At 43.5% G+C, this 27,684-nt stretch overlaps 1 protein-coding gene across 2 annotated transcripts; it reads right to left on the bottom strand.

The window, feature by feature from the left end:
- Positions 1-413: 413 nt before the first annotated feature.
- Positions 414-27,601, bottom strand: IDH3A (isocitrate dehydrogenase (NAD(+)) 3 catalytic subunit alpha). 2 transcript variants are annotated; one of them, XM_088446666.1, is made up of 11 exons: positions 27,495-27,601; positions 19,680-19,742; positions 17,714-17,797; positions 12,520-12,634; positions 12,246-12,433; positions 10,364-10,497; positions 9,291-9,393; positions 9,076-9,140; positions 5,572-5,656; positions 1,754-1,906; positions 414-1,581 (listed from the first exon to the last, which is right to left on the bottom strand). In XM_088446666.1, the coding sequence occupies exons 1-11, from the start codon at positions 27,525-27,527 to the stop codon at positions 1,498-1,500; spliced, it is 1,107 nt and encodes a 368-aa protein (XP_088302792.1). In that variant the 5' UTR covers positions 27,528-27,601; the 3' UTR covers positions 414-1,497. The 2 variants fall into 2 exon arrangements, with proteins under 2 accessions (XP_088302792.1, XP_088302788.1); XM_088446662.1 differs by lacking the exon at positions 27,495-27,601 and adding an exon at positions 27,297-27,332.
- Positions 27,602-27,684: the final 83 nt, after the last annotated feature.

Genomic DNA, 27,684 nt, shown 5'->3' with positions numbered 1-27,684 from the left:
TAGGTTCACACAAACCTTCTCATCTATATAACTCCCACTCTGTTGGTGCTTGTCGCCTGTCTCCAGGAACTAAGCACCCAAATCCAAAATCTTAAAATAAAGAAATAAAACCTAACTAAAAATCTAGGACCTAACTAGCTAATGTCTTACTCCAAAGACACTAAAAACAAGACTGAGCTTACGGTGGAAAGGAAGGGGTTATATAGAGGGTGGGAGCCAGTTTACAATTGGCTATTGTCTGACTCCACACACCACTATACATAACCCAGATGTAAGGCATCCACCAGATGGATGACAAAGGAATTAAGATAACTATATGATTTTAAAATCCACTTCAACGTGCCTTATTTTCAATCCAAAATAAAAATGATGCAAATGTTGGTGTAAACTAAGTAATGGTCAGACATGCCAGCTGCACTACAAATTATTTTATTTACTTTAGATACATCTGTAGCAAAATCAAAGCGGTTTTACAGAGAATGCCTGGCCACAAAGCAGAGTCTGCAAACTTATAGAGAAATTGTAAACCACACTTCTCACGCTCACCACAAGAAGTGTAGCCTGCAGTAGTCAGCATACATTCAGAGAGCTCTTTGGAACACCGTACACATTTAATGAATATGTATAAAAAACAAGTGCAATAGAAACGCAGAGCAGCAAATAGTTCACAGGAAGTACAGATTGCGTTCACTCTCAGAATTACAATAAATAAAGTTTCCAAAATGAAAAGATTAAGGCAAGACAAGACATTGATCTGGGAGGCCTCTGATTTGGACTGTGCTTTATCTTACAATGGAATAATGTGCTGCAGCACCCTCTGGTGGTGAAATCAGTAATGAGATGGGTCAGATATACCATCATCCTACATTAGATGATCCATGAAGGGGATGTAAAATGACACAGGGCTGTATGTATACAAAATGGGAAGTTCTATGAAATAAGACGACCTTATGCAGCATCTACATGGAGTGGTAGGATTAGAGAAATGACAGAAGCAATGTTGCAGGAGTAATAGAATGCATGTTACATGGAATACACCAACCATAACATTTTGGCTGTCTTTGTTTTCCTCTATCAAGTATTTCAGTGTGTGTTACAGCTGACTGACGGACATAAATGTATTCTATTACTGCAGGGAATACAGCAAAGCACTCAGCTGGTCAGCAATATTCGTGCAGAATACCGAGATCTTGCTCATTAGACAGTCCATGATAATCCCAAAAATTCTGTATCTAATAAACAAGGAATGTGAGATGCTGGTATACAGTCTCTCATTCTCATCTGATTTGTAGATTTGCTGCAGTAAACTCGTTTCAGTTCCACCTGGGAACAACATTTGAATCTTTTCACGAGCAGAGTGATCCCCAGCACATTTCCCTGCATCCCTGTATATTCCATGCCACGCAGTCAGTGGAGAGATTAGGTTGTGATGAATGAAGTCAGGATAGGATGTGCGTGAGATGTCAGCTGGCTGGTGAGATGAACCAGCAAAGTAGATTATCCACTGTCCCGTATCCTACGGCAGATCTCATCTGTAAAATCGGAGCACTTGGAGCTTCCTCCTAAGTCTTTAGTAAGAGTCTGAGGAAACAAATGTAGAAAACATACAGAAAAGTGTAGAGAAAACAAAAAACTTAAATACAAAAGTAATTTACTAAAATATTTTTAAAAATATTATGTGACTGAGGTCAATGAGATATATACTTCCCAACAACTACAACAGCACCCTATCACAAGTATAAATACTCCTCACCTTTCCAGATTTGATGGTGGTAAAGCACGCGGTCTCTATTTTTCCGGCGTGTTCATGCAGCCCCATGTGCCGTAGCATCAGGACAGCGCTCAGCAGCAATGCAGTGGGATTAGCCAAGTCCTTCCCTGCAATATCTGGGGCAGTGCCGTGAACCTAAACATGGAAGAGAACTAGTAACGCTGGGTTCACCATTTCCAAGCATCAATGGGTGTAATTGTCATTATTTTTCTTAATATGCTTACTTTACTAAATAGCAGAAGTAAAAATAATAGCCATACTCACTGACAGGCAAAAGTTCTATAGAACTATTGTCTTCATAGTACTTTAGTTATGCATTTGTACCAAGACAATTACTTACATATGCTAAATGAACAGATATAATTCCATGGGGTAAATTTACTAAGAATCGGCTTTGCCTACTATTGCAACCCCCTGGACATCGCTGTCAGATTGCTGCCTAAAAATCCTATAGTTACGAACACAGAGGTTCCCAAACTTTTTTGATTCCCGACGCCCTAGAGTAACAGCATTGTTTTCACCGCCCCCCTAAGCCAATCATTTATTGAGAAATTTAGAAAAAAAATGTACTACAGTAATAAAGTGAAGTAAATTGTGCTTACATGTCATCCTTAGATTCAGTAATGTGGTTATGGACAGGTTGGAGCTTCTGTGTGTCTACAAATGTACATTACATTGACCATAAATAATCTGATTTGGTGCTGAACCACCAACCTGAGGCACCCCTGCAAGTGTCCCGTGGTACCCCAGGGTGCCACTGCGCACAGTTTGGGAACCACTGTACTAACCATTGGATTTAATTGTCAATAAAACTCCGACTGCAATGTCCAGCCAATATTTTCTGTCTAAAATCCCCGTCAGATTACCCCTTTCCTTCAACCACATGCACCTTGAATCTGCAGTGGATATAAAGCATTGTACAGATCAGCATGATCTGTGCAAGCGTTGTGATGTTTAAAAGTCAATTTAAAAAACAAACAAACCCTGCCCCCCCCAAATCCATAACCAGACCTGGACCACTCAGAGGGGGAGGGGGAAAGGGTGGGGGGGAGGAGGCTGGGTAACATGAAGGTAGGGTGACCCCACGCTGTGTCTCCCTGCTATAGTGTTACCCACCAAGCTGGTTCAGCCAGTGCTGGTTATAGGAAAATAAGGAACCCCACGCCCTCATGGATTTTGGGGGTGCGGGGGGAGGCAATTTATTTATTTTTAAAACTGTACAATGTATTGACTTTTAAAACATAATGAAGCTTGCACAGATCATACAGATCTGTGCAGTGCTTCGCACAAACAGGTCTATATTTATACTGTTATGGTGCAATGTTTCTACATGTTCTATCGGGTTAACAAACCCGATGGCTACTAAATCCGGGGTTTCTATTGTCTAGTCTATATTAAATAATCAATGTTTGTCCCAATGGTCTAGTGCAGTCTAAAGTCATTTTTCTTTAGATTTTCAGTCGGGTTTGCCTTTAGTACACCTCCAATGACTTAAAGACAGCGGGTCTCATCCAGTGCAGGGTTTAACCCCTTCTTCTCTGGGCTGGTCACATTTCACCATCAATATCAGTAATTATGCAGTACCCACACAAATTATACCTTGTTTTTTTCAGAAGACTTTACATTTCCTTAAATAGTGTTCGTTTGCTTATTTCTCTTCATAAAGCAAACCCAAGCTACCAAAAAAAGTGTTTTTATTGAAACTGCAAGAAAGTGAGCTAAAAGCAAATGTGTTTTTTTTCCCATAACCACCACCATAATATACTTTGTGGTACTTGCTTCGGCATTATTCCACCTTTCTAAAACAGCAAAAGAGCTGAATCTTACACATATTCTCATTATAAAAGCTGCACTTGAAAATTAAAATGTAATTTTTTTTATACCTATTTGAATGAAACAAATAAAATGTGTAGGAATAATATGGCAGCACAACAAGGCATAGCATTTTGAAATATAGACAACCTACTGCATCTAATGAGGGGGCCAATGTGCTTATTAATACTAGGATGTGGGAGAGCTGGGCATTAGCCTGTAATTGGGGTTGGGCGCGCTTGAATAGATGTTGGGACGGGAGCTGCAGTCCTGGTGGGGCTACCAATCACCCCAAGTGTAATGGAAGAAAATGTTGTGTGCTACTGGGTATCACTATTCCAGCTGCGCTCACCTATATACAGTATGTGTGTGTTTAAATGTATACTTGGCTAATAAGGAAACACTATGGGACGGTTTCATTACAGATCGCAACTGCAATAGCGATTACACACGCAGTCTCCGCGATGACATGCTAATCCATTACAATCGCTATGCCGCCGCAGCACAACATAAAGACGCCCACTTTACCTTACACACATCCGTAATCCTTAGCAAGACTGCAAAACCATCACAGCCTCACGTACACTTGCGCAAGCTCTGACCTTACTCAGAAATTGCTAACCTCGTCGCACGCTATGAGGCCTCAAGCTGCGTACAGCATCGCAGGGGATAATTTATGCAGGCCCCTGCAACGGCGTTCAAATGCCATGGCACGCCTGCGTTTCGCCAATTAACCCCCGTCACCTTCCACAAACAGAACTCTGTCATTTACTCTGCGATGGGTCTGCGTATTCATGATCGCAGTGGCTGGTTCGCGCACTGCGATGCATACGCATGCGAAGAATGTAACGATCGGCTGATTGCGTGCGTAATTGCAGTTGCAATCGGTAATGAATCAGGCCCTATGATAAGTTTAACAAGTTTATTCGGAAACAAATTCCAAATTGACTGTCAAACTGTCCAGATGTATGATCAAGACGGCTAGGTCTACTAATATTTCTGCACTGCTGGGTGATGTTAAGGGGCCACATAATTTGAAATAGACTCTAGAAATAGAGTGTGGCCTTGAGTTTATTGAAGTCAGGATTGGAGAGATAGTCCCCTATCCATGTACTCCATTTCTGCAGGGGTATTCTCTGATGATCACACGTGACCAGAGAATGTCTTCTCACAGGGCTGTAACTAGGGGTGTGGGAGTGTGGTGCTGAACAGAGCACAGGGCACTGTGGGCGGGCACAGTCGCTGCCTGGAACGGCACCCTGCAGCCATTAGCGCTAATGCAGAGCCGCCCAGTCTAAGGGACACTCAGGACAGGCAGCCTTCAGCGCTACCCGGAGCATCACAAAGCTCTACTTACAGGAGCTGGTGGTGGAGCCGACGGCCTCGCCCCCTATGTATGACGTCAATTGCTTAGGAGGCGGCATAAAGCCCTGTTACACGCTGTCTTCTTTAGGTTACATTGTTTGAAAGAAAATAGTCCCCTTTTTCAAACGAGGGTACCATTGTGTCTCGGTGCCAGGATTGGGGAGATGGGGGATAGAGCATTAAAAAAGTGATCTTTCCTTTATTATTTTTTTCTTTAAAGTTCTAAATGTTTATGCTACAAGGGCGAGATTAATGATGTTATAATGGGTCATACGTGACCCTCCACCCTTTGTAATTGGCAACAGATAAGCACAGGTCTGTGCATTGGACAGAGTTGCATCACAGCAAGATATCTGTTGTCTTAGCTAAGGCCAAGATAGTAGTTTACTTGGGTGTAACATAGGTCTGGGCAATATAATTACCTCTAGGTGAACTTCCTTTATATATTGTAGTCTAGAATACATAAATATATTCACATAAAAAATATTTATTTTTGTTTAAGAAAATTACTGCACAAAAGAAACACAATTACTACTGATCATCATATTACTATCAGTATTTGGGGCTGTTCCTGCCTGGCTACATTGATGTACATTTCCATGTCCACATTGCGTTATATTTACCGACTCAAAGATCGCCACGCCATTAGCACCAATATTTCCACTTGGGGTGACGCCCAGACCTCCAATCAGACCAGCACACAGATCACTTTAAAGGAAAGAAGATCAAGAAAAGTGAATTTTTAAGTATCTCAAATCAGGTGACAAGCGCACAGTGATATCCTACCGACATGTACGGCCATTAAATATCGAATAAAACTTTAAGGCCTTGCATACTTTATTTTAGAAGCATTTGCTTTGTGTCAACTACAACGTTGCCTGCAGCATTCAGAAGCAGTAACACAATACAATGGTGTCCTATTGGAAATCTAAAGTACATTGTGTACACTGTGCTGCTGGTAAGCCTAGAGATAGCATAAAGAAAACAAAGTCAGGATAACATACAAATTGTTGTTTATAAATTACAGGGTTGCAGTATTAAGGCTGGAAGTCTTATACTGGGTACACACACGCCGATATAATGGCCGATCTATTGATCGGCCAATATATCGTGCCCCCGTCAGCCAGTGTGTACAGAGGATATATCTGAACAACGTCGTTCGCAGACATATCGCATTGGCTGTGCTGCACAGCCAATGCGATATGTCTGCAGATATATCTGTCCATCGGCAAGTGTGTACGGGCAATCAGCCGATCGCCCGTACACAGGGGTGCCGAGAGGGGGGGAGCCGCGAGCGGTTACTACTTACCCGGGTCCGGCACAGCTCCCCATCCACAGCAGCCCAGCACACACTGCTGTGTGCTGGGCTGCACTGGGAGACTGTCCGAGGCTGCTAAAGCAGCAGCCCGAGCAGTCTCCTATGCCAAAGGGGGTGAGATCACGCTGATCGCGCCCCACATTGGCTGTGCGCCGGGCTGAGGGGCACACAGCGCCCCCTTCCCTAGCAAGCAGGGCCGCAAATGGGGTTTTTTTCCATGAAAGGGGCGTGGCCACGCCTTACACGATTAGGCCCCGCCCCCTAATCGGCCCAAACCCGCTGTAGCATGCAAATGATGGCCGTTCAATGTGTAAGAACGACCATCATCTGCAGATATATCTGCAAATCACTCGATCTGCAGATATATCGCTATAGTGTGTACCCAACTTTAAGGTGCCCATCCACTAGACTATTTAATTGAGTGATTGAACGATATCGTTAGATAATAGTTTGAAAATAGTTTTGCAGATTGTTTAAAAAATGACTAAAACGACCAGTGATGCGCGCTCCCGCTGGACGTTTAGACATCTATCATCAGGCAAACATGCTGTACAACCTGACAGTAACGTCAGGTCCAGCATGTTTGTAGATGATTGAAAACCCTACACTGAACAGCAGCTCGTTCAGTGTAGGCACATCACAGACTGACAAATGACTGCACGATTACAATGTTGTAATTGTGCAGTCGTTTTGAGGTCTGCTAGTGGATGGGCACCTTTACTCCTAGCCTGTGGAGTTGGCCAGGACTATCCCTCCTGGATATAAATAAAGTCACAAAATAAAGCATTTGAAATCTCATGGAAGCTGCAGAATATAAGCAGGCTTAAAAGGCACCATTCAATGCAGCCTACTTTCCTGGACATCAGGAAAATGTGGTCTAAAACATAGGAAAAGAGATCTGCTCTCTGTAAAAAGCCCTTGGACTCTCAGGTAGAGAGGCCGTACTATAGTCTCTGCGCCTTGCAGGACAGTACATTTTCCTCTCTACACCTTGATGTCTAAACAGTCTCCTAGAAGGAAGTCACTGGTTGGGAGGTAGCGAAGAATAAATACATCAAATATGTGCAAGATAAATACATCTGCAACCAATATACAAAAACACAATTATTAAGTCTTAATGCTCTCCCTCTATGCAATACCAGATCTAGTTCTGCAATAGCTAAACAATCAGATGAATTAGAGAATATCACATGAAATAGATAATAGTACCTGGCTACTTGTAGATGTATACAACATTCCTCCTACATTAGGCATCTCAAGGACAAATGTATACAGGAAGAATATGAATCCCAATCCGATCTACAAATGCGCAGGTTCCATTACAAATATCTCAAGGACAAATTACTGGGAACACATAGAAGGCGAATGGTCCCAGGAGGGAGCGGCAGCCTACTATTGTCCTGTACGCTGCGGTCACAAAATTTGAAATCTACTTAATGGGTCATAAATATCTCTGGGGAAAAAAAATAAAAAATTGAAAATAACATTTTCCCCAGACTGTGGGCAAAAACTGCATCATCAGAAGACTTATAAGTTTCACAAACCAGAACAAAATATCTCACTTGGGCAGATGTACTAAGCTCTGGAAAGTGATAAAGTGGAGAGTGATAATCTACCAACCAATCATCTCCTGTCATTTTTCAAACACAGCCTGTAAGATGACAGTTAGGAGCTGATTGGTTGGTAGTTTATAACTTTCCAAAGCTTAGTACATCTCCCCATAAACTTAGAAAAAAGGAAGATCATTTTGTCCATCATCCTGCAGTTCTCCCTCTGAATCAAATTTATGTTGTGCTTGCACAGATACCAACAACAGAACATCCTCTTGATCCAATCTCTGGAGAAAGATGTTTGTTTTTACAGCGATATGAGAAGCCACAGCTTCAAATGGTTCTCCAGTGGAAAAAGTGGACTGGGGTATTACCAGCCGCCTCAACAGCCCTCAATAGCTTTGATGATTTGCGGCATAGTGCTGTCTTACACTTAGGTAGGAGTATCACCAGAGACAAGCAGGGTAACCTCCAAATATAGGGCAAGGAGAGCACAGGAGGAAGGTATGACACCTCAGTGCGTGATGGGGCAATCTTACATGTGAGCGGAAAATAAGATAAGAAAATATAACTTGTTCCATAAAAGCAATTTAAAGCGCATTTAAGAAGAAAAAAAAAAAAAAAAACATACTGTAGCCAAAAAGACTGCAATGCCAAATAGTAATAAATAGGACATTAGTCAATTAAACAAATAACTCTTACGGCAACCTCTGGTAATGTAAATATTTGAGGAGTGCTGTTGCCCATACTGTTGGCATTAAAGAATAAACATTTAAACAGTTATAAAATACTTCTGCAGCCAAAGGCAACACTATTAATAAAACCCGTGAGGAACTACAGATATGCTTGTCCAGACGAATGGGTAAATACTAATAAGGTACACATTGATCAACACGACTTCAGGAAAGAAATATATCATGCAGAAGTGACCACGAGGATAGTGCGCATATACCACCGATTTCATGCTTTGCGTGTGAACAAAAAGATCAAAGCATCCCTTGTCAGTTGTGTACTCTGCATTACGTTTGGAATGCAATGCACAAATTCTGCCCCAGGCACAGAAAAATGTTCCAAATAGTTTTTATAAAGCATTTTTAGATCTGAAAAACCCCTGAGCTACAGGGAGGGACTAACAAAGTGGAAAAGAACTGTTACTAACAAATCTCACTGGACTCTGTGTACCGAACCATCTCATGGAAAACAAGGAAAGTTCTGATGGGTAACAGTCTGATATAACACCAGGACTGCGATATACTAACCTCAAAATGTCACCATACAAGTTTGGCATAACTAGCACATCGAAATGTGTGGGATCCTGTACCATCTGTAGATAGAAACAAGTAAATGATAACTACTGGAAATACCATACACCAAGAGTAGTAGAGGGATGTTACCACTACACTTGGTGACTGGGCCGATGAGTTTTTGTTATTGGAAGGATATAGGATCTTTTTCTATGAGGTTTTTATCTTACATTGAGACACACTGTATCCAAATACATTTCATTAAACTTAATGTCTTTGTAGTTTTCAGCAACCTCTCTGCATTTCTTCAGGAAAAGCCCATCAGACATCCTCCTGGAAATACAGACAATGAAATGATATAGTAATGCAGATTACTGAATGCTCGGGAACATGCACATTCACTTCACCATAAATAAATAAACTTTTCAGAGAAGTGCAACATATTGCGGAGTTTAAAAACACTTTGTAAGTGATTGGGGATCTCTAAGGCCTAGTTTTCCATAGTACTTCTGCTAATAAAAAAGGTTTACTCAAAACAACATACCTGGTGCCAGGCATGTAGTATTTAGTGTTTTACTATATCCGGTATGCAAAAAGAAGCGTTTTGCAATGGGACAGAGACGTTCATGGTTATCTTGAGGATGCCAATTCCTGGCAAACTCATTGGAGTAGATTGAATAATATGCAAGGTTCCATCGGAACGTCGTGCTGCGCATAATGCAGTAAATTACAAAATTGAAATCAACCCCATTATGTCTATACATTCCAAATATTTTAAGACAGAATAGGCTGTAAAATGCACAATATAGGTCGACAATTCACTAGCAGTCTTGGGGGCTTATGTAATAGGTTTCGCGCTGCAGCCGCTGCGGGAACTCCTGTGAGTCTTCCAGTATTTTTAAAGCAGCAAAGCTGGTTTTGCCTTTAAATGATTGCCGCTTTAAAAATACTGGAAGACTTGCAGGAGTTCCCGCAGTGGCTGGAAGTCGCAAGCTATTACATAAGCCCGTTGGTCACTTAAGCAAAATGAATGTACCCCCACTGCTCAGAAATGAATCACTGAAGTTATTGCCATGGAAATGACGTCTCTTTCAGAACTAGGAGAGCAAGTGCCTTATCTGGGTGTGACTGTTCATATTGCTGCATACAAGGAACTATTTTAGATTTAAGTCTACTTACATACCATTCATTTAAAAATTTAAATATGAAAGGAAGTTCTATTTCCAGTGCACAGACTGAGGGAAAGCATGTAAATGCAGCATTCAGAGATATCCATTGTTCTTTTGCATAGATAGAAACTCACATGATATTAGCTTTGTGCACTGCGGTCACTGTGCTTCTTTGGTTGTTCCTTGCATACTCAAAGGCAAACTCTGCAATCCTGTGGCTGGCCTGCTCTGTGATCAGTTTAATGCTCTGCACTACTCCATCCACAATCTGCAAGACAACCACAGCTTAGTATTCCTTGAAGAAATCGTATGATTACCATGAACAAGGCCTCAAGTTATACTGCAAGACCCTTAGGGGTATATTTACTAAAGGTCGATTTTAATAGATTTCAAATTGATCAATCAACATCGATGTTGTGTCTCTGGGGCTAAATCACATATTTACTAACAGACAATTTGTTTTGTTTTTTTAAGTGTAAATGTGCGATTCAGCCACTACACTGATGTTGATCGGTTATAAATTGATTACGATTGTCCTTTAGTAAATATACCCCTTAAACTTAAAAACCCAGAAAAAGGAAAAAAAAAAATTGATAATGAAAGGCTCCAACCACACATTGGATTACACACAGATACAGTTTGGCAGACTATACAAATCTTGACATATTGATGCCCATATTCAATTTGAGGCGAAATGTCGGAATCGGCGATAATTTATCGCCGATTACATAATTTTTGCCTATTTGAAATATCCACGTATTCAATTACATTGACTTTTCGCTGGTGCGAAAAGTCAATGTAAAAAAACAGGGATAATTTTTCGCCAGCCTTTAGCAGGCGAAAAAAAATGCAGAATTGGGGTTTAGGGGTGCAGGCTTAAAAAAAAAAAAAATAGCCTGCACCCTTGGGAATGCCCCCTTAAAACGAAATGTGCAAAAAAAAAAAAAAAGTAAAGGGACACCCCAATAAAAATAATTACAATTTTGGGGAGAAAAAAAAATAAAATTAAATAGGGGAACAGTGCTTAAGAATAGCAAAATAGGTTCAGGGGTCTTCTGTAAGCATGCGGCAGGTTTTTCTAGAATAGGCTATTAGCAGCAGGTGCTTTTTTGCTGAATTTTTAAAAAACTTAGTTTAGGGATTTAAAAATATGCTAGTACCCATTTTCATGTACCCCAAATTTGATGGGACCACTTTTAAAAACAAAAAAAAAAGCTAAGTGCTCTGCTGCATCTCTTTACTGTCGGGAAAAAAAAACAAAAAACACACCTGCCGCGGCTATTTAAAAACCCGACTTTCTTCTGCAAGCAAAAACGGGGGTACCCATAGTGATCCCCCAGGTCTGGACATCTTTAGGGGGGGTCCCACAATTATTTCCCGAAAATTCACGTATTTTTTCGCAGATGAAAGTTTCGCCGGTTCCCGATTTCGCCTACTTTGGAATTGAATACGGGGAACAGCGGGCACGCGCGCGATACTTTTCCGCCTGGAAAACAGGCGGAAAGTCCAGCAGGCGAAAAGTCTGGACTTTTCGCCTCAAACTGAATACGGGCCTAAGTCTTGACTGAGCATTACATGGATAACCTAGTCCTGAGAATTGTGATGTCACTGCGATGCCTGTACTGGATGGTGAATACAGTTTCCATATCACTAATATCAGTGATTTTCTTCATGTATACAGGAGTTCGTAACGCCAGCATGCATGCGATGAGAGAAGGGATGCATCGCATGCAAAATGTGATGCTTGATCTATCTCACCCTGTGTTTGAAAAATGGCATTTAGCGGATTGGTTGGTACTTTCTCTCTCCAAGGTTTGATACATCTCCCCCTAAGTTCTACATCTGCACACAATTTAAAAGGCATATATAAAATCATTGCATTAAAGCTTAATTGTTATGAAACCCGAATTCTAATTCCTATGCAATGGAAACATGGAGGAGCCAGAAGCACTGATACAAGTGTCAGTCAGTACACAAAGAGCCTATAACAGAAGTCATATTACTAAAGTCACACACCACATGCTCAATCCCGCTATATTCTCCTTCAGTGTTCTCCCGGATGGTAACCAGGTCCACATCTGTGTAAGGAGTCTTGTAACCCTCTATGGTGACACAAGGGCGTACGTTGGCATAAAGATCAAAGGTTTTTCTAAGTAATAAGTTCATGGACGGATGTCCAGCAGCAATCGGTGTCTTCAAAGGCCCTGAGGTATAAAAGAATGTTCATATCATAAATGTGCACTCTATATAGGTTATTTGTATAAAGGGTCACTTAGGATTAAGAAATTACCTTTAAGTCCCATCTTATTTTTATCCATAGATTCTTTGGCTTCAGGAGGGATCATCCACTTGCCACCAGGTCCTTTAATAGCTGTAACATTTCTCTCCTCCCACTGGATAGGCGCCTGCAATAACCACAATCTCAGTAACAATGTCAGTGACTATTTTGTGCTCAATATACATGCTAGACATGCACAGCAATCAATAGAGCTATACATATTAAAAGGAGACAATATAATAAAAGCATTAGGACTTATTCAAAAGAGTAACGAGCCATGGCAGCTTTGGAGGATTCCAAACAGCACAGTGCCGTATCCAACATGCCTGCAGGATGTGCACTGGACACTGGCTTATGAGTCAAAGGACCCTGTGCCAACCCCTGGATGTATGGCCTTACCCTGCTCCCAGAATTGTACTGGCATTGGCGAGAGGGGCTCTGGTCTGTCTGTTATTGGTGGATGGCCTATCCCCTCCATAATAAATGTCCTGCTGCTAATGGTGGGATCAACCTCCTGCTCACCTATGGCAGAATGCCTAGGCTGATAGACAGGATACACAGCCAGTCAGGGCAGTGCACTGGTATGTTTCTCCTCCCCTCCACCTTCATGCCTCCTTTCTCTTCCCTTTTGCCATTTTCTCTCCTTCCCCGATGTCCAGTCTGCCCCCACCATTCAGTGCATACTGAAGTGATGCCAGCTCCCCATGTATGCACAGAGCACTCAGGAAACAGACATAGAAGTTCATCTCTGTAGATTCAACATTCATCTATGTAGATCAAGTAACTATGGTGGTAAAGTATACATATAATATGTGTGGGGGAAAGGTATTCAAGTAATAAGTGTTTGGGAAGGGCTATGTAATGTGTATGTGAGTAGTAATGTAAAGTGGGGCATTATTAGGGCTACTTTGCACATTGCTATTGCAATGTGCAGGGTATTGGTTATTCATTTATTTATTATTATCATCCTTTATTTATATGGTGCCACAAGGGGTCCACAGTGCCTAACAGAGAGCGTAATAAGAAACAGTATGAACAGAACAAGAAAAAAAAGTGACTTACATTACAAAACATTGCAGAACATGGACAAGGTTTATAAATAATCTGTAGCAGCAGCCATAGTACCCAAATAAGCAGTGAGACGGCCAATCCCAAAGGATTGGTGTGGTTGATGGCAGTGGGGAGGATAGAATGGTGTAAGTGAGGAAAAGCACATGAGGGCAGAGGACCCTGCACATGACAGCTTACAGTCTAAAGGGGAGTGAGAGACAGACAGGGGTGACACGGAGAGGAGAGACCATGAGCAATCAGCATCAATGTAATGGGGGAGTTGGTGGAGGCTATTAGTATAATGTAGGAGGTATTAACATAATGTAGTAGGGGCATTAATATAATGTGGCTGCTGTCAGGGTATTAATGTAAAGTGGGGGCAATTAATTTAAAGCAAAGACCATATAAGTAAAGTATAAGCAAATGACACCTATTGATTTAAGAAAGGATCTGTTAGGGGGGCAGTTAGGGATCCAGGTATGCCTAGGTTGGGGTTAGGTCATACAGCGTGGAGCGGGGTTGTTTTATGGGTTTATTTTTATTTATTTTTCTTGTGTGGTTGTGTACTTGGGCAGATGTGGTAATTTGTTACCATTTAGTCATGCAATTGATATATGCAGAAGCAGGTTGGAATTTTTTTTTGTTGTTTTTTTAGTCTGTGTACTCTTATCTGGTTATATATGGGCCCGAATGGCGACTTCGGGCTCCTATTAACTTCAGCTTATATGATGTAGACTATATTCTATTTCCTGTTTTTATATATAATGTCAGTAATGTACATACGGTATGCTATGTCATTATATATTGACTGTCACATTTGTTTTGTCATGTCTGCTACACTAAATTTGGTATATTGTGTTATCTTAGTATATTATATGTTACTTTAAAATCAATAAAAAAGAGTGAATTTAAAAAGAAAGGGTCTGTTATATTAATGTAATGTGGAGTTGATGGGGCATTATATTGTGTGGTGTAATAATTTAATGATTGTTAAGTGTGGGGGAGGTAGACCAAAAGTGTGCACTTGTTGCTCAGCTTTCAATGGAGTTATTTTCCAAACAGGGACCCAACAATCCAGGATCCAGACAAGCAGTAACGGGACACATACAACAAATGGCCCTTCAACATTGTGAAATTCTCCATAACCAATGCTTATTTACCCAAGGTATTAAAATATTTCCAAAATTAATTTTAGGTAAGCTAAAAAGGTGGAAGTATATTACACAAGAAAGAGAAATGCACAACTACATAACCCATGTTTACGGCATAAACACAACCTTGTATACATACCAACGCAGGAAGGTGAACTGATCTGATCACTGTGGACTAATTACAGACCAGTAATACTGGAAAAATGACATGTCTATTGCGAGCATAGAATATTATGGCAAATGTTGGGTAGTATACACAACTGCACATTAAACACATTGCCCATAACTAAAACACTCTTTTCGATGTATTGTGTATTAGAGTTACCTTTCAATATGCCACCTTCAAATCAGCCATCTTCTGGGCAGCTATGAATATTTATGAGAGTGTGAGCACCACATGTACTGGCAGGGGCATGTTCAGTGCATATCTGAGAAACACCCTGATGGTGCCTGCTTTCAATACACAAGGAGCGATTCAATTCAGCATGATTTGAATAACACCATGAATGAGTTCCCGGAGCTATACAATTGTCCCAATCGCTCACCCTGCACTTGAGTCAGCAGATGCAGGTTACCAAAGCTTAAGCCGGGTGTTTAGTCGCGGTAACCTGCATTCTCCGATTTAAGTGCCAGTCGAGATGCTGTTAGCGTACACGCTAAGCCCGAAAACAGCATTGCAGTACTAATTTAGTCAGATTTCTGCTCACACCTTAGGGTGCGAGCAGAAATCCTCTAGTCAGGTTAACAGTGCAGCCAATTTAATAGTTCTGAGTATAGCTGTGTGTGACTTAAGGCCCCACACTCGGTACGATTTTTTTAAACAATATTGCAGTTTTCTACCGATTGGAACGACAAATCATTTAAAAATGTGCCGTGTGTAAGGCACGATAACGATGCGCGCTCCTTCGGGTCGTTGAGCTCTTCAACAATTCAGAAAGATCTCGACCTGTCTCTCACGATTTGCTACACATCATTCCGTGTGTATGCACGATGAACGATGAACGATGTCATGGACGACGAACGATTCCTGGACCTGCATCGTGAGGTTGTTTGCTGCCAAACCATATATCGTTAACTATTTTCAGTCGTTAACGACCCATCTATATAGTTTGAACAATCGTTCCATGTGTATGCACAATATGGTTTGTCTGGGAGTGTCCAGGAGTTCAAAACGAGATTGGATCGTTACCTACATCGTACCATGTAGGTCTCTCAATCAGCATACGAACTGCTACGATGCAGCGGCCACAGCTTTTTTCCTATGCCAAGTTCTGTTTACAGTCGCACACAGATATACAAGTGTCACATATTAAATGATTCACAGTCCTACTCACATAGCATTGTGACTTAAGCCGTCCACACACGGTGCGATAAATCACCTGATCTGACGGATTGGTACAATTTGGCTGCTATATCGCACCATGTATGGAAATGATATTGGACAGAGTACACCCACGTGAGGTCGAACATCGCACCCCCCGGTCCTACTGCAGGTTCAGTCGATCTGGGGATGCGATGTGCGATCCCATGCAGCGCTATGAGGCTTGGGGGAGCCGGCATATCGGGCGGTCGGCACCCGATCGCACCGTGTGTGGGGCGATATGTCGGACAGCGCACCGTCTATTGCCGGCAGGCGTATTTTCGGCAAAAAATGCCGGACGCTAGCAGAGTTCCATGGGGCCTGACAGCTCACTCATGCCAGACAAGTCGCTGCATTGCATATTGAGGCTAGATGACCAAGGACAAATCTGTACACTTTAGATATCAACACAAATAGGATATTTCAAAAAACAGAACCACTGGAAGCTGGGCAAAACAAGTTTGTAGACCACTGTTTGGTAACCCAATAAAAAACACGTTTGTTTTACTTTTCCAAGTTGTACTAGAAATCAATACAGTTAAAACCTAAACGACTGCTGTGGATTCCAGAACTTCATTCTCCAGCTGTTAATGGAGAACTTCAGGGTCAAATTCTAATCAGGTATTTATCTAACAATATGCATTTGACTAAGGAATCCAGAATTTAGCCATGCAGTATGTTAAGGGTTATTTTATTTTGAAAGGCGAAATCCAAAGTGATTTCATAGGACCTGTACAGTGGTTCACGACTATTTTTTTTTTTGCATCCAAGAGCAAAACTTAAAAATGAAATGTTATCAGTTATTGCCCTTAAAATCAATATCAAATTAGGGAGTTTACGTTTGGTATTAGGCCAAATTTTTAAGACATGAATATTTTGGATCCCTCATTTGGGTATGAGAAATCCTATCCATAACCCAACCACCAATGTTAGTAGCATCCAAAATGTAGAACTGCAGCACATCTGTCTTTTTATTCAGGAATAAATGTTTAACACTGGTATAAATGTGTCCTCATACACCTATCTGCTTTGTGCCATATGACGCGAGGCGCCTGGTGCGATTCCCATGCTGTTCACTTTGTCCTCAATTTTGCGTATTGCTTTACTTACAGCTTATTCATAGTTTTTTAGCAAAGGAGTTAGTATAGTCACAGATAAAATGTAATAATGCAGGGCGCATGTCACTCGTATCAGACCCGTCTTTTGCCTTCTTACCCTAGATTGTGTGCTTCTTCCTCAACCTTGCATCTTACGTCACTAATCGTGTACTAGGTACTAAGGATTAGTGTGTTGGTGCGGCTATATTGCAAAGTACATGGGACAATAAACAGGTCTATTTGGCACAATTTGAAGAAAAGTTTATGTGGAGGGAGAACACAAAGGAACTAGGACAGCACACAACAATTGTTGTTTTTTAATTATTATTAATAAAGAAAAAAAAGGCGTAAACAACTATGCTGGCTCAACATGATGTTTTCTACAAAAGGTGGAAAAAAAACTGATTAATCAAACAGCCTCTTGGTAGATATGATTGAGGGTTACAAATGTAAAATATCAATGTAAGTCTTAAATATTGGTTAAAATAAAACGGGTATTTAACAATAGTTCAATTATCATTTTGGTATTTGGTATTTATAACACTTACTTTGGCTGCCTCGAAAATCTTCATGACTGCTGTAGATATCTCTGGCCCTATCCCATCACCTGGTATCAGTGTGACCATCTGTACCTGAAAACGAGATGTGTAATTAGAGATGTGACCAGCGCCCTCTGAGCAGACAAAGGTATCGGTTTCCAAGTCACACTCATAGTGCAGGCTGCTATCTTACTTTATATAACAAATCTATGCGACTTAAGGTGGGTACATACCTGACAGATATCTGCAGATCAAGTGATCTGCAGATATATCTGCAGATGATGGTCGTTCATACACACTGAACGGCCATCATCTGCGGGTCCCGGAGAACAGGGGGCGTGTCCCGGCGGGCGGGGGGGTGTGTCCCGACACCCTCCTCGCGGCTGCCGCTCTGTGTGTATGGGCGGTCTGCAGACCGCCCGTACACACCTGCCGATAGACAGATATGTCTGCAGACATATCTGTCCATCGGCTGTGCAGCACAGCCAATTCGATGTGTCAGTGAACGCAGACGTTCACCGACATATCGCGGGTACACACTGCCCAACGGGCAGCAGATACATTGGCCGATCAATTGATCACCCAATGTATCTGTCTGTGTGTACCCAGCTTTACTCATTAAGGGCCGTATTAAATTAGCGGCGAAAATGGCCGTTTATTTCCCCATCCCAGACGAAAAAAAATAAGCAAAATCCCTTTGTTTTGGCTAAAAATGTAGGGATTTCTTTCAGAACCCTTTGGACGTTCATTTTCCCCGCTAATTGAATACGGCCCTAAACCATAAATTGTTTGCTCTATTATCTATACTTACCCTGAACAATTAGGTAAAAAAAGATAAGTCCTATTTTCGCATACCCCATCCTTATATGTAGCAAATAGGAGGATCCCCTATTGCAGCAAAACACAACTCAGTCCTCCCTAATATCTCTTTAATACCAAGTGGCTAACCTAGATTATTGGCGCAACCCGGGTCCTAGCTCAGTGTGAAAGGCTCAACCCGCGTCGTGTTTCCCGGGTCGCAACCAGGGATAATCCCGTTTTCGACCTGGCTAGGCTTCATTTTGAACGGTGCAACCCAAGTTACAGTAAAATTATCTCATTGGCGGTCCAGAAACGCTAACACCCAGTTTTCATGACTCATCTTTGTGAGCCAGTAACAAAACGTCCACTTCTAATGACACACATTTGGCAGAGCAGACACGGGTCCAGTATGAAAAGGGTCGACCCAGGAATAAGCCTGATCCAAGGTGCAGTGTAAAAAGGGTATAAAGAGCTGTAAACATGGGTTGAAACGGTGTTCAGTATCCCAGGTCAGACCCGGGATTTTGGTGTGAAAGGGTTATAATGGGGAGATGTATCAAGCCTTGGAGAGAGATAAAGTGGAGAAGTTGCCCAAAGCAACCAATCAGCTTCTAAAGGCCGGTAGACGAAGTCTAGTGTGTACCGACCTAGTTAGTGAAGGGACCCGGCAGGGTGCCAGCATCGGCAAGTGTGTACCAACGGCGCAACAGCGGGGGCCATACTGCATTTGGCAGCATGGCCCCTGCTGACGATGTGACCTGTCGGACAACATGCAGATCTGATGGGTGATGTTGCTGACGACGCACAAGAGCGCGCATAGTAAGTGACATAGCCAGTACACACTGGCCGATGTGCCCAATATGTCGTCTAGTGTGTACCCAGAATAAATGCCATTTATCTAGCAGTCTTGGAAATGACAGAAGCTATTTGGTTACTTTGGGAAACTATTCCACTTCATCTCTCTTCAAAGTTTGATACATCTCCCCTTCTATCCAGATCTGATGAAGATAAACTGACAGAACAAAAAAAAGGGTGCAGCTCACAGCACAATATTGATCCCAGTTAAAAGAGCCCCATCACCCAAAATATAAAAGGAATAAACGTGGAAAGTTACAATATTAAAAACTACAAATAATAATTTTCTATACGATTCCAGACAAGCATGTGCACTTACATGATTAGAGAATGTCCGGACTCCATTTTGAGGAATATTGACTGATCCCGTCAAACGACAGATCTGTGCAGTAAATCACAATGTGAATATTCAGGAATAAAGACCATTCATCAATTTCAACAAGGAATATAATTTCTGTTGAACATGTTATCAGCCTGAAAAGCAATCACACACTAGAATCGTTACAGTATAAACAGACACAAACAGAACAGTACTAGAAGACCAATCTAAATACTTGATGTCGCAAAAAAAAAAATAAAATAAATAAATTTGTGTTGTCGCCAGCTGTATACTGCTGATAAAGTCCGGGGATGGGGGAAGATATCGCCCCAAACTTGGCTTCTGGAACTTCAGGGGCATGCTCATTTGACCTGAAATATGAGCTGCCTTACTCTCTTTAAAATGGTGTGCCCCCATAGCAATTATGAAGGGGAGCTGTATCAAACCTTCAAGAGATTGGAGAAGTTGCCCATAGCAACCAATCAGCTTTGAGCTTATTTAACATAGTCTATAAAATGACAGAAGCCGATTGATTGCTATGTGCAACTTCTTCACTTTATCTCTCTTCAATGTTCGACACATTTCCCCATTGATGTGGTATGTTTTTTGTTTACAAAATATTATTCCTACAAATTCCATAGGTTTCATTCAAGACCGTATCATTTTTAAGTGCAAATTAGAATCCTGCTTTTTGGTGTTTTGAAAGGGTAGATTAATGCCAAAAAGGAAAAACATATCAGGAATATTTTTGTGAAAATTTAGCAAAAACAGCACTTTACACATGGTTTACTTACCAATTTATTTTTCACAATATACCAAACAAATGATGAATGCTGGAAAAGATTTACCACACAAATTTACAGTTATAAGTATTGTATACTGAGATTAGCGCTGGCAGCGCTGTGTCCACTATTCTTTTGTGTGGTATATTTTTGGTGGAGGGTGAGGGGAACCTCCTTTGGACATTTGTTGCACCAACTGCCTTTGACCTGCACACTTTATCTCTTGACATTGTTTTGTTCCAGTGGCGGGCTGGGCCGGGTGGCAGGGTGCCATGTGCCCCCCGGGCCGCGGCAGTCTGTGTCACTGTGACACAGACTGCACCGCGTGTGTAGCGCTGACCGGACGGAGTTCGGTCAGCGCTACACAAGTGACAAACACACGGCCGCCAGCTGTGCGTTTGTTTTGATCAGCAGCCAATGAGAGTCTGTCAGACTCTCATTAGCTGCTGCGCCCACTGCGCCTACTGAGGGCACTACAAGGGGGAACCACTACTGGGGGCACTACAGGGGGGGGGGGGGGCACTACTACTGGGGGCACTACAAGAGGGGACTACTACTCCAAAAGGGGGGACTACCACTACAAGGGGGGGGACTACTACTACTATGGGCACTACAAGGGGAGGGGACAAATACTAGGGGCACTGCATAGGGGGGAGGGGACTACTACTAGGGGCACTACATAGGGGGGAGGGGACTACCACTGGGGGCACTACATCGAGGAACCACTGCTGGGGGCTCTATAAAAAGGGCAATACTGGGGGTACTGCAAAGGGGGGAGACTACAACTGGGGCCACTATTTAAGGGGCACTGCATAAGGGTTACCACTATTGGGGGCACTGCATGGGGTGTGGACTGCTACTGGGGGCACTATATAAGGTGCACTGCATAGGGGGTACCACTACTGGGGGCACTATATAAGGGGCTTACTACTGGCGGCACAAGGGGCACTGCACAGGGGGGACCACTACTGGGGGCACTGCATAGGGGGATCACTACTGGGGGCACTACTGGAGGCCTGCATAAGGGGGTCCTCTCCTGGGGCACAGGGGGGCACTGCATATGGGCACCACGACGGGGTTGTCCTTAACCTTTATTTTTACTTTACATTAATCCCATATGGACCAGCCTCCTCCCTGGAACACTTGGGGGTGGGGGGGCCTTAGCACGCACATTCTTCCGGCACCCTGGCTACACGCTACTCCTCTGCCAGGGCCGCCTGCATGCATTTGTCTCCCAGGCTAAAAGTTGCCAGCCAGCCCCTGTTTTGTTCTGAAAACTATTTTTCACAATATGTATTAAACTGTTAATGCATTAGAGTTCTCAAATCTCTACCATGAAAATCATCACCAGACATAGCAGTTTTTTATTTTCATAACTTGATATTTTAGTCTGAAGTGACCCGGCATATGCCACTTCATTAATCTAAACACGGGACAGAGCGCCGGCGGGGTGAGGACAGAGTGAGCGGGCAGCGCCAGCGTCCAGATATAAGAGTGAGGAGTCACTTGTGATGTCAGTGGGGCCACCCACAAACGGTAGGCGTTCACTTGGGAACGCGTCCATTTGTGAAGTCACCCCATGGCCACGCCTACCAAACGGGGAAAGCTGTCAATCACCATCGACAGCTCGCCCCCTTTGGTGCGAGATCCGGAGCGACGGAGCACCCATCGCTAGCCGGGTCTCGCGCACGCGGGTGACGGAGCCAGCTCAGTCGTGCGCATGCCCAGTAGGCCACCATCGACCCGGTTGCGAGCGGCCCGGCACTTGCGACCGGGTCTGAATCAGGCCCAGAATTTCTACAGCTGTCAAAACATCTGATATTATAAAAATCCCTACCTATACTATACACCCATCTACTCTCATTTTAGCTAAACTTAACACTGGGCCTGATTCAGACCCGCTCGCTGAGCGCGTCGATGGTGCCCTAGTGCGCATGCGCACGACAGAGGGAGCTCCGTCATGCGCATGCGTGAGACCCACATAGTGACAGCCAAGCTGTCGCTATGGGTCTCGCACCAAAGGGGGCATGCTGTCGATGGTGAGTGACAGCACGCCCCCTTTGGTGGGCGTGCCGGAGGCGTTGCTGCCCAGACAGAGGCGTTCCCATGGGAACGCCTACCGTCTGGGGCCGGCCCCACTGATATCACTAGTGATGTCAGTGGGAGTGCTTTTGGCTTTGATAGAGCCAAAAGCACTCCAGGGCTTGCGGCAGCGAGACCCTACCGCAAGGTCTCATCGCAAGCCCGATGGTCTTGACCATCGCGACCATCTTTTTGGCCGCTCGCATAAGCTGTGGGTGGTCACCCACAGCTATGCAAGCGGCCAGGAGACCGCTCCATTTTTAGGTAGGAGGGCCCTGATTCAGAGCGAGCGCTCTGTTCAGAGCATCCGGCTCAGAATCAGGCCCAATGTCCTCATTATTGAGATCACTACCCGTTTCAACATATTTTTTATTTATTTGCCATATCCAGGTGCATCACTAAAATTAATTTAAAAAAAATATATTTTTCCAAAATCTACATTAATATAATAAGAACGTTGTGTCTGTTTGTTCCAAGTTGGTGCAAAAACTACTGACCTGATTATCATAAAAACTGCATCATTTTGTAGAGGAAACTTCTAGAAATAAGCTGCACTGTTTAATATTGATTCGTCAAGTTAAAGTTGGTCAATAAATGTGGGTTGGGTTTTTTTGCTCATCATGCACGTGGCAAGTAAGGGGTGGGGGAGAGAGGTGCTCTGGGACTGCATACACTTGATTAGAATAGACTACATAGCAGTATGTGCACAGGGCACACAGTGACACTGGTGTGAGTGGTGGGTGAAAGCGCTACTACCACCAGTCTTTATAGCGCTGTTGGTCATGTGGCCAGCAGCGACAGGGCCCCTATGCAAAGCAATACTACTAAACACCTTAAATGTAAGAAAATGTTGGTAAAAGCGATTTCGTGGGCAAAGCCACGGGCAACAGCTAGTAGCAGTATAAAATTTCAGTTTGACACATAAGTCAGTCCATTACACACAGTTTATTTTTCTCCCCAGCTGGTGCTGTAAAATAATTCTGTAACATATCCATAATTGTTTCTCAATATAATAGCTTTGGAATAGTTTTAAAAATATTGTTTATCAAATTTGAAACACCTTTGTTATAGATGTTTATCGTGGTCTTATGTTGAGGCCATTTTTTGTGGGAACACAAAGGTTTCACATTTTCATTAATTTGATACATTCTGGTGAAAAGTCCTTTATCATTAACACACCCTGGGGCCTATTCATCATCACTTCATTTCCACTAAAGCAGGTGAAAATGCACATTTTCACCTGCAATTGTGAAAATTAAGTGTTTGGGCCATTCATCAAGACGGTAAAGCAGGAGATATCCCCTGCTTACCTTCCTCTCGCGGAATGGCCCGCTTTCCCCATACACTAGTATCACAGATATCTACTGCTTACCTTTCTCTCACGGAATGGCCCGCTGTCCCCATACACTAGTATCACAGATATCTCCTACTTACCTTCCTCTTGCGGAATGGCCGCTGTCCCCATACACTAGTATCACAGATATCTACTGCTTACCTTCCTCTAACGGAATGGCCCGCTGTCCCCATACACTAGTATCACAGATATCTCCTACTTACCTTCCTCTCGCGGAATGGACCTCTTTCCCCATACACTAGTATCACAGATATCTCCTGCTTACCTTTCTCTCCCAGAATGGCCGCTGTCCCCATACACTAGTATCACAGATACCTCCTGCTTACCTTCCTCTCGTGGAATGGCCCGCTGTCCCCATACACTAGTATCACAGATATCTCCTGCTTACCTTCCTCTCGTGGAATGGCCCGCTTTCCCCATACACTAGTATCACAGATATCTACTGCTTACCTTTCTCTCACGGAATGGCCCGCTGTCCCCATACACTAGTATCACAGATATCTCCTACTTACCTTCCTCTTGCGGAATGGCCGCTGTCCCCATACACTAGTATCACAGATATCTCCTACTTACCTTCCTCTTGCGGAATGGCCGCTGTCCCCATACACTAGTATCACAGATATCTACTGCTTACCTTCCTCTCACGGAATGGCCCGCTGTCCCCATACACTAGTATCACAGATATCTCCTACTTACCTTCCTCTCGCGGAATGGCCCGCTGTCCCCATACACTAGTATCACAAATATCTCCTGCTTACCTTCCTCTCGCGGAATGGCCCTCTTTCCCCATACACTAGTATCACAGATATCTCCTGCTTACCTTTCTCTCCCAGAATGGCCGCTGTCCCCATACACTAGTATCACAGATACCTCCTGCTTACCTTCCTCTCGTGGAATGGCCCGCTGTCCCCATACACTAGTATCACAGATATCTCCTGCTTACCTTCCTCTCGTGGAATGGCCCGCTGTCCCCATACACTAGTATCACAGATATCGCCTACTTACCTTCCTCTCACGGAATGGCCCTCTTTCCCCATACACTAGTATCACAGATATCTCCTGCTTACCTTCCTCTCGTGGAATGGCCCGCTGTCCCCATACACTAGTATCACAAATATCTCCTGCTTACCTTCCTCTCGCGGAATGGCCCTCTTTCCCCATACACTAGTATCACAAATATCTCCTGCTTACCTTCCTCTCGCGGAATGGCCCTCTTTCCCCATACACTAGTATCACAGATATCTCCTGCTTACCTTTCTCTCCCAGAATGGCCGCTGTCCCCATACACTAGTATCACAGATACCTCCTGCTTACCTTCCCTCTCGTGGAATGGCCCGCTGTCCCCATACACTAGTATCACAGATATCTCCTGCTTACCTTCCTCTCGTGGAATGGCCCTCTTTCCCCATACACTAGTATCACAGATATCTCCTGCTTACCTTCCTCTCGTGGAATGGCCCGCTGTCCCCATACACTAGTATCACAAATATCTCCTGCTTACCTTCCTCTCGCGGAATGGCCCGCTGTCCCCATACACTAGTATCACAAATATCTCCTGCTTACCTTCCTCTCGCGGAATGGCCCTCTTTCCCCATACACTAGTATCACAGATATCTCCTGCTTACCTTTCTCTCCCAGAATGGCCGCTGTCCCCATACACTAGTATCACAGATACCTCCTGCTTACCTTCCCTCTCGTGGAATGGCCCGCTGTCCCCATACACTAGTATCACAGATATCTCCTGCTTACCTTCCTCTCGTGGAATGGCCCGCTGTCCCCATACACTAGTATCACAGATATCGCCTACTTACCTTCCTCTCACGGAATGGCCCGCTGTCCTCATACACTAGTATGGGGACAGTATTCATCAAGCTCCGAAAATATAATAGTTTTGGAGCTTGACTGCAGGAACATTCGCCATCTTCAGATAGTGAATGTTCCTGCTCCAGCATCGCAACCCGCTTCTTCCCTTTTGGATCCCTCCGCCCCTGTCCAGCTCCTTCCGCCGGGGTTCTTGTGCGCATGTGCACTCCAGTCACTGCTCCGACAGGAGCAGTGGAGGGATTCACTGCTCCGAAAAGGAGCAGTGAAGCCGCTCGTGGGGACAGCTGATTTTGCATCAGCTGTCACCGTGCTGGAGCAATGATGAATTGCTACGGCAGCCGTGGCGAGTTAGGATGTTAATTAACAGGGTCTGTTCAGAGCCTAATTAACATGATGAATAGGCCCTTAAGGGGGCCATGTATCAAAGCTTTGTAAAAAAAAATATCAAAAACATTGTAAAAAATAAATTCCCAACCAATCAGCTCCTAACTATCATTTTAAAAACACAACCTGAAAAATGTAAATTGGAAGCTGATTGTGAGAGAAAGTACTAACCAATTTTATCTCTCTCCCAGCTTTGATACATAGGCCCCAAAAAGTGATTTTCACATGAAAAATGTGATTAGTAATACATATGCCCCTAAACAAGAAGCAATATGGTAGAAGCTAGGAAAAAATTTTTTTGCTTTTAGATCGCTTTCTTGCAATTTTGATAATTCAAAGTCGTCTGGAAAATAAAAAAGTATAGTACGTGGGGATACTGCATAAAAAGGAAAAATATTGATGTTGGAAGGTGGCTCACCCAAAAAGTGCCAAGATGTGCTCAGCACAGCGGTGAGAAAACCCTCAGCGGCAAAGCCCTGCAACTTCTATGGACCCTGGTGACATATGGAATAGCCGAAAGGTTTCTGAGCTTTAAAGCTTCACTCCTTGTTTTGGAGAATGTTTGAACAGGAGCGCGAGCAGACAGAAATAGCATCTTCTCATGTTCATGACCCTGTTCTGCTGCCATTTCAATGTGGCAACAAAAATGCCCTCCACTTTAGGGCAGAGAATCCCCAGGAGAAACACTGTTTCATAGTTTAGTTCTACTATGGTGAAGGCCATGTCAGTGACAATGTTACCAGTAACTGAGTTTCAGCATTTACCATTCCACATCTTTTTATATTTTCACCTTTCACAATATTGGTGGCAACTGGCAACCCAATCACACATACCAATGTATGATACATACACGTCTTCTATTCTCCTATGGGAATAAGCTGTGTATTTCACAGCTAAATTACAAATCTCTCATTTCTGTCATTCTGTGCAGGGAAAGTATGCTATAGCTTTCTGTATTTCACACTGCAGCTTATAGCGCATACTACCCGATACCCTGCCGTGCCACCAACATCACAAGAGGCTGGTACCTCCCTCCAGCCTGGGCCGGGGGCATCACATTACATGATTGCACAATGTACGGTGCGAAGCTTGCCGCAGGGCGCTACGCTCTTACGTCCGCCCACCACAGGGGCACCGGGCACTGCAAGGAAGAATATTTATAGAGCGCACCCATTGACCCGCCCTAATAACCTTGAGTTCTGCCTGGCACATAGTCTGCTCAGCCCCCACCCCACCCACACAAAGATCCGGTTGTAACTCTGGGTCATCCACATAGACCTAGAAGAGCGTGCCCGCCGCTAGTCGCTTTTACGTCATAAACAGGCTCCCGCACACACCGCACATGTTATGTGTCTCCCAGGTGCCCGGGCTCCCCCATCACTCACTCACCAGTGACCGCCAAGCGCTGCCTGCCATGTTCATGCGGGAATCGGGATCAGTGAAGGGGAGGAGCGACCAGGTGACGTCACTGTAACACACCCACTCCCTGGCGGATGCCCTTCTTAGTACTACGCCGGACGTGCATTGGTGACGGTGCGGGTGACGGTCAGAGCCTGAGGCAGTTGTGTTATATACATCA

Source organism: Taudactylus pleione, unplaced genomic scaffold (genome assembly GCF_031769625.1).
Source record: "Taudactylus pleione unplaced genomic scaffold, aTauple2 ptg000019l, whole genome shotgun sequence".
Classification (NCBI taxonomy): domain Eukaryota; kingdom Metazoa; phylum Chordata; class Amphibia; order Anura; family Myobatrachidae; genus Taudactylus; species Taudactylus pleione.
Note: the sequence above shows the minus strand (reverse complement) of the source record. Positions and strands in the feature narration are given on the sequence as shown.

Coding starts and splice junctions, on each gene's coding strand:
- IDH3A (XM_088446666.1), bottom strand. CDS start 27,527: ATGAACATGGCAGGCAGCGCTTGGCGGTCACTG. Junction 10,498..12,245: donor ATAGCGGGATTGAGCATGTG/GTGTGTGACTTT, acceptor GTTGTCTTGCAG/ATTGTGGATGGAGTAGTGCA. Junction 1,907..5,571: donor GCGTGGCGATCTTTGAGTCG/GTAAATATAACG, acceptor TTCCATGTTTAG/GTTCACGGCACTGCCCCAGA.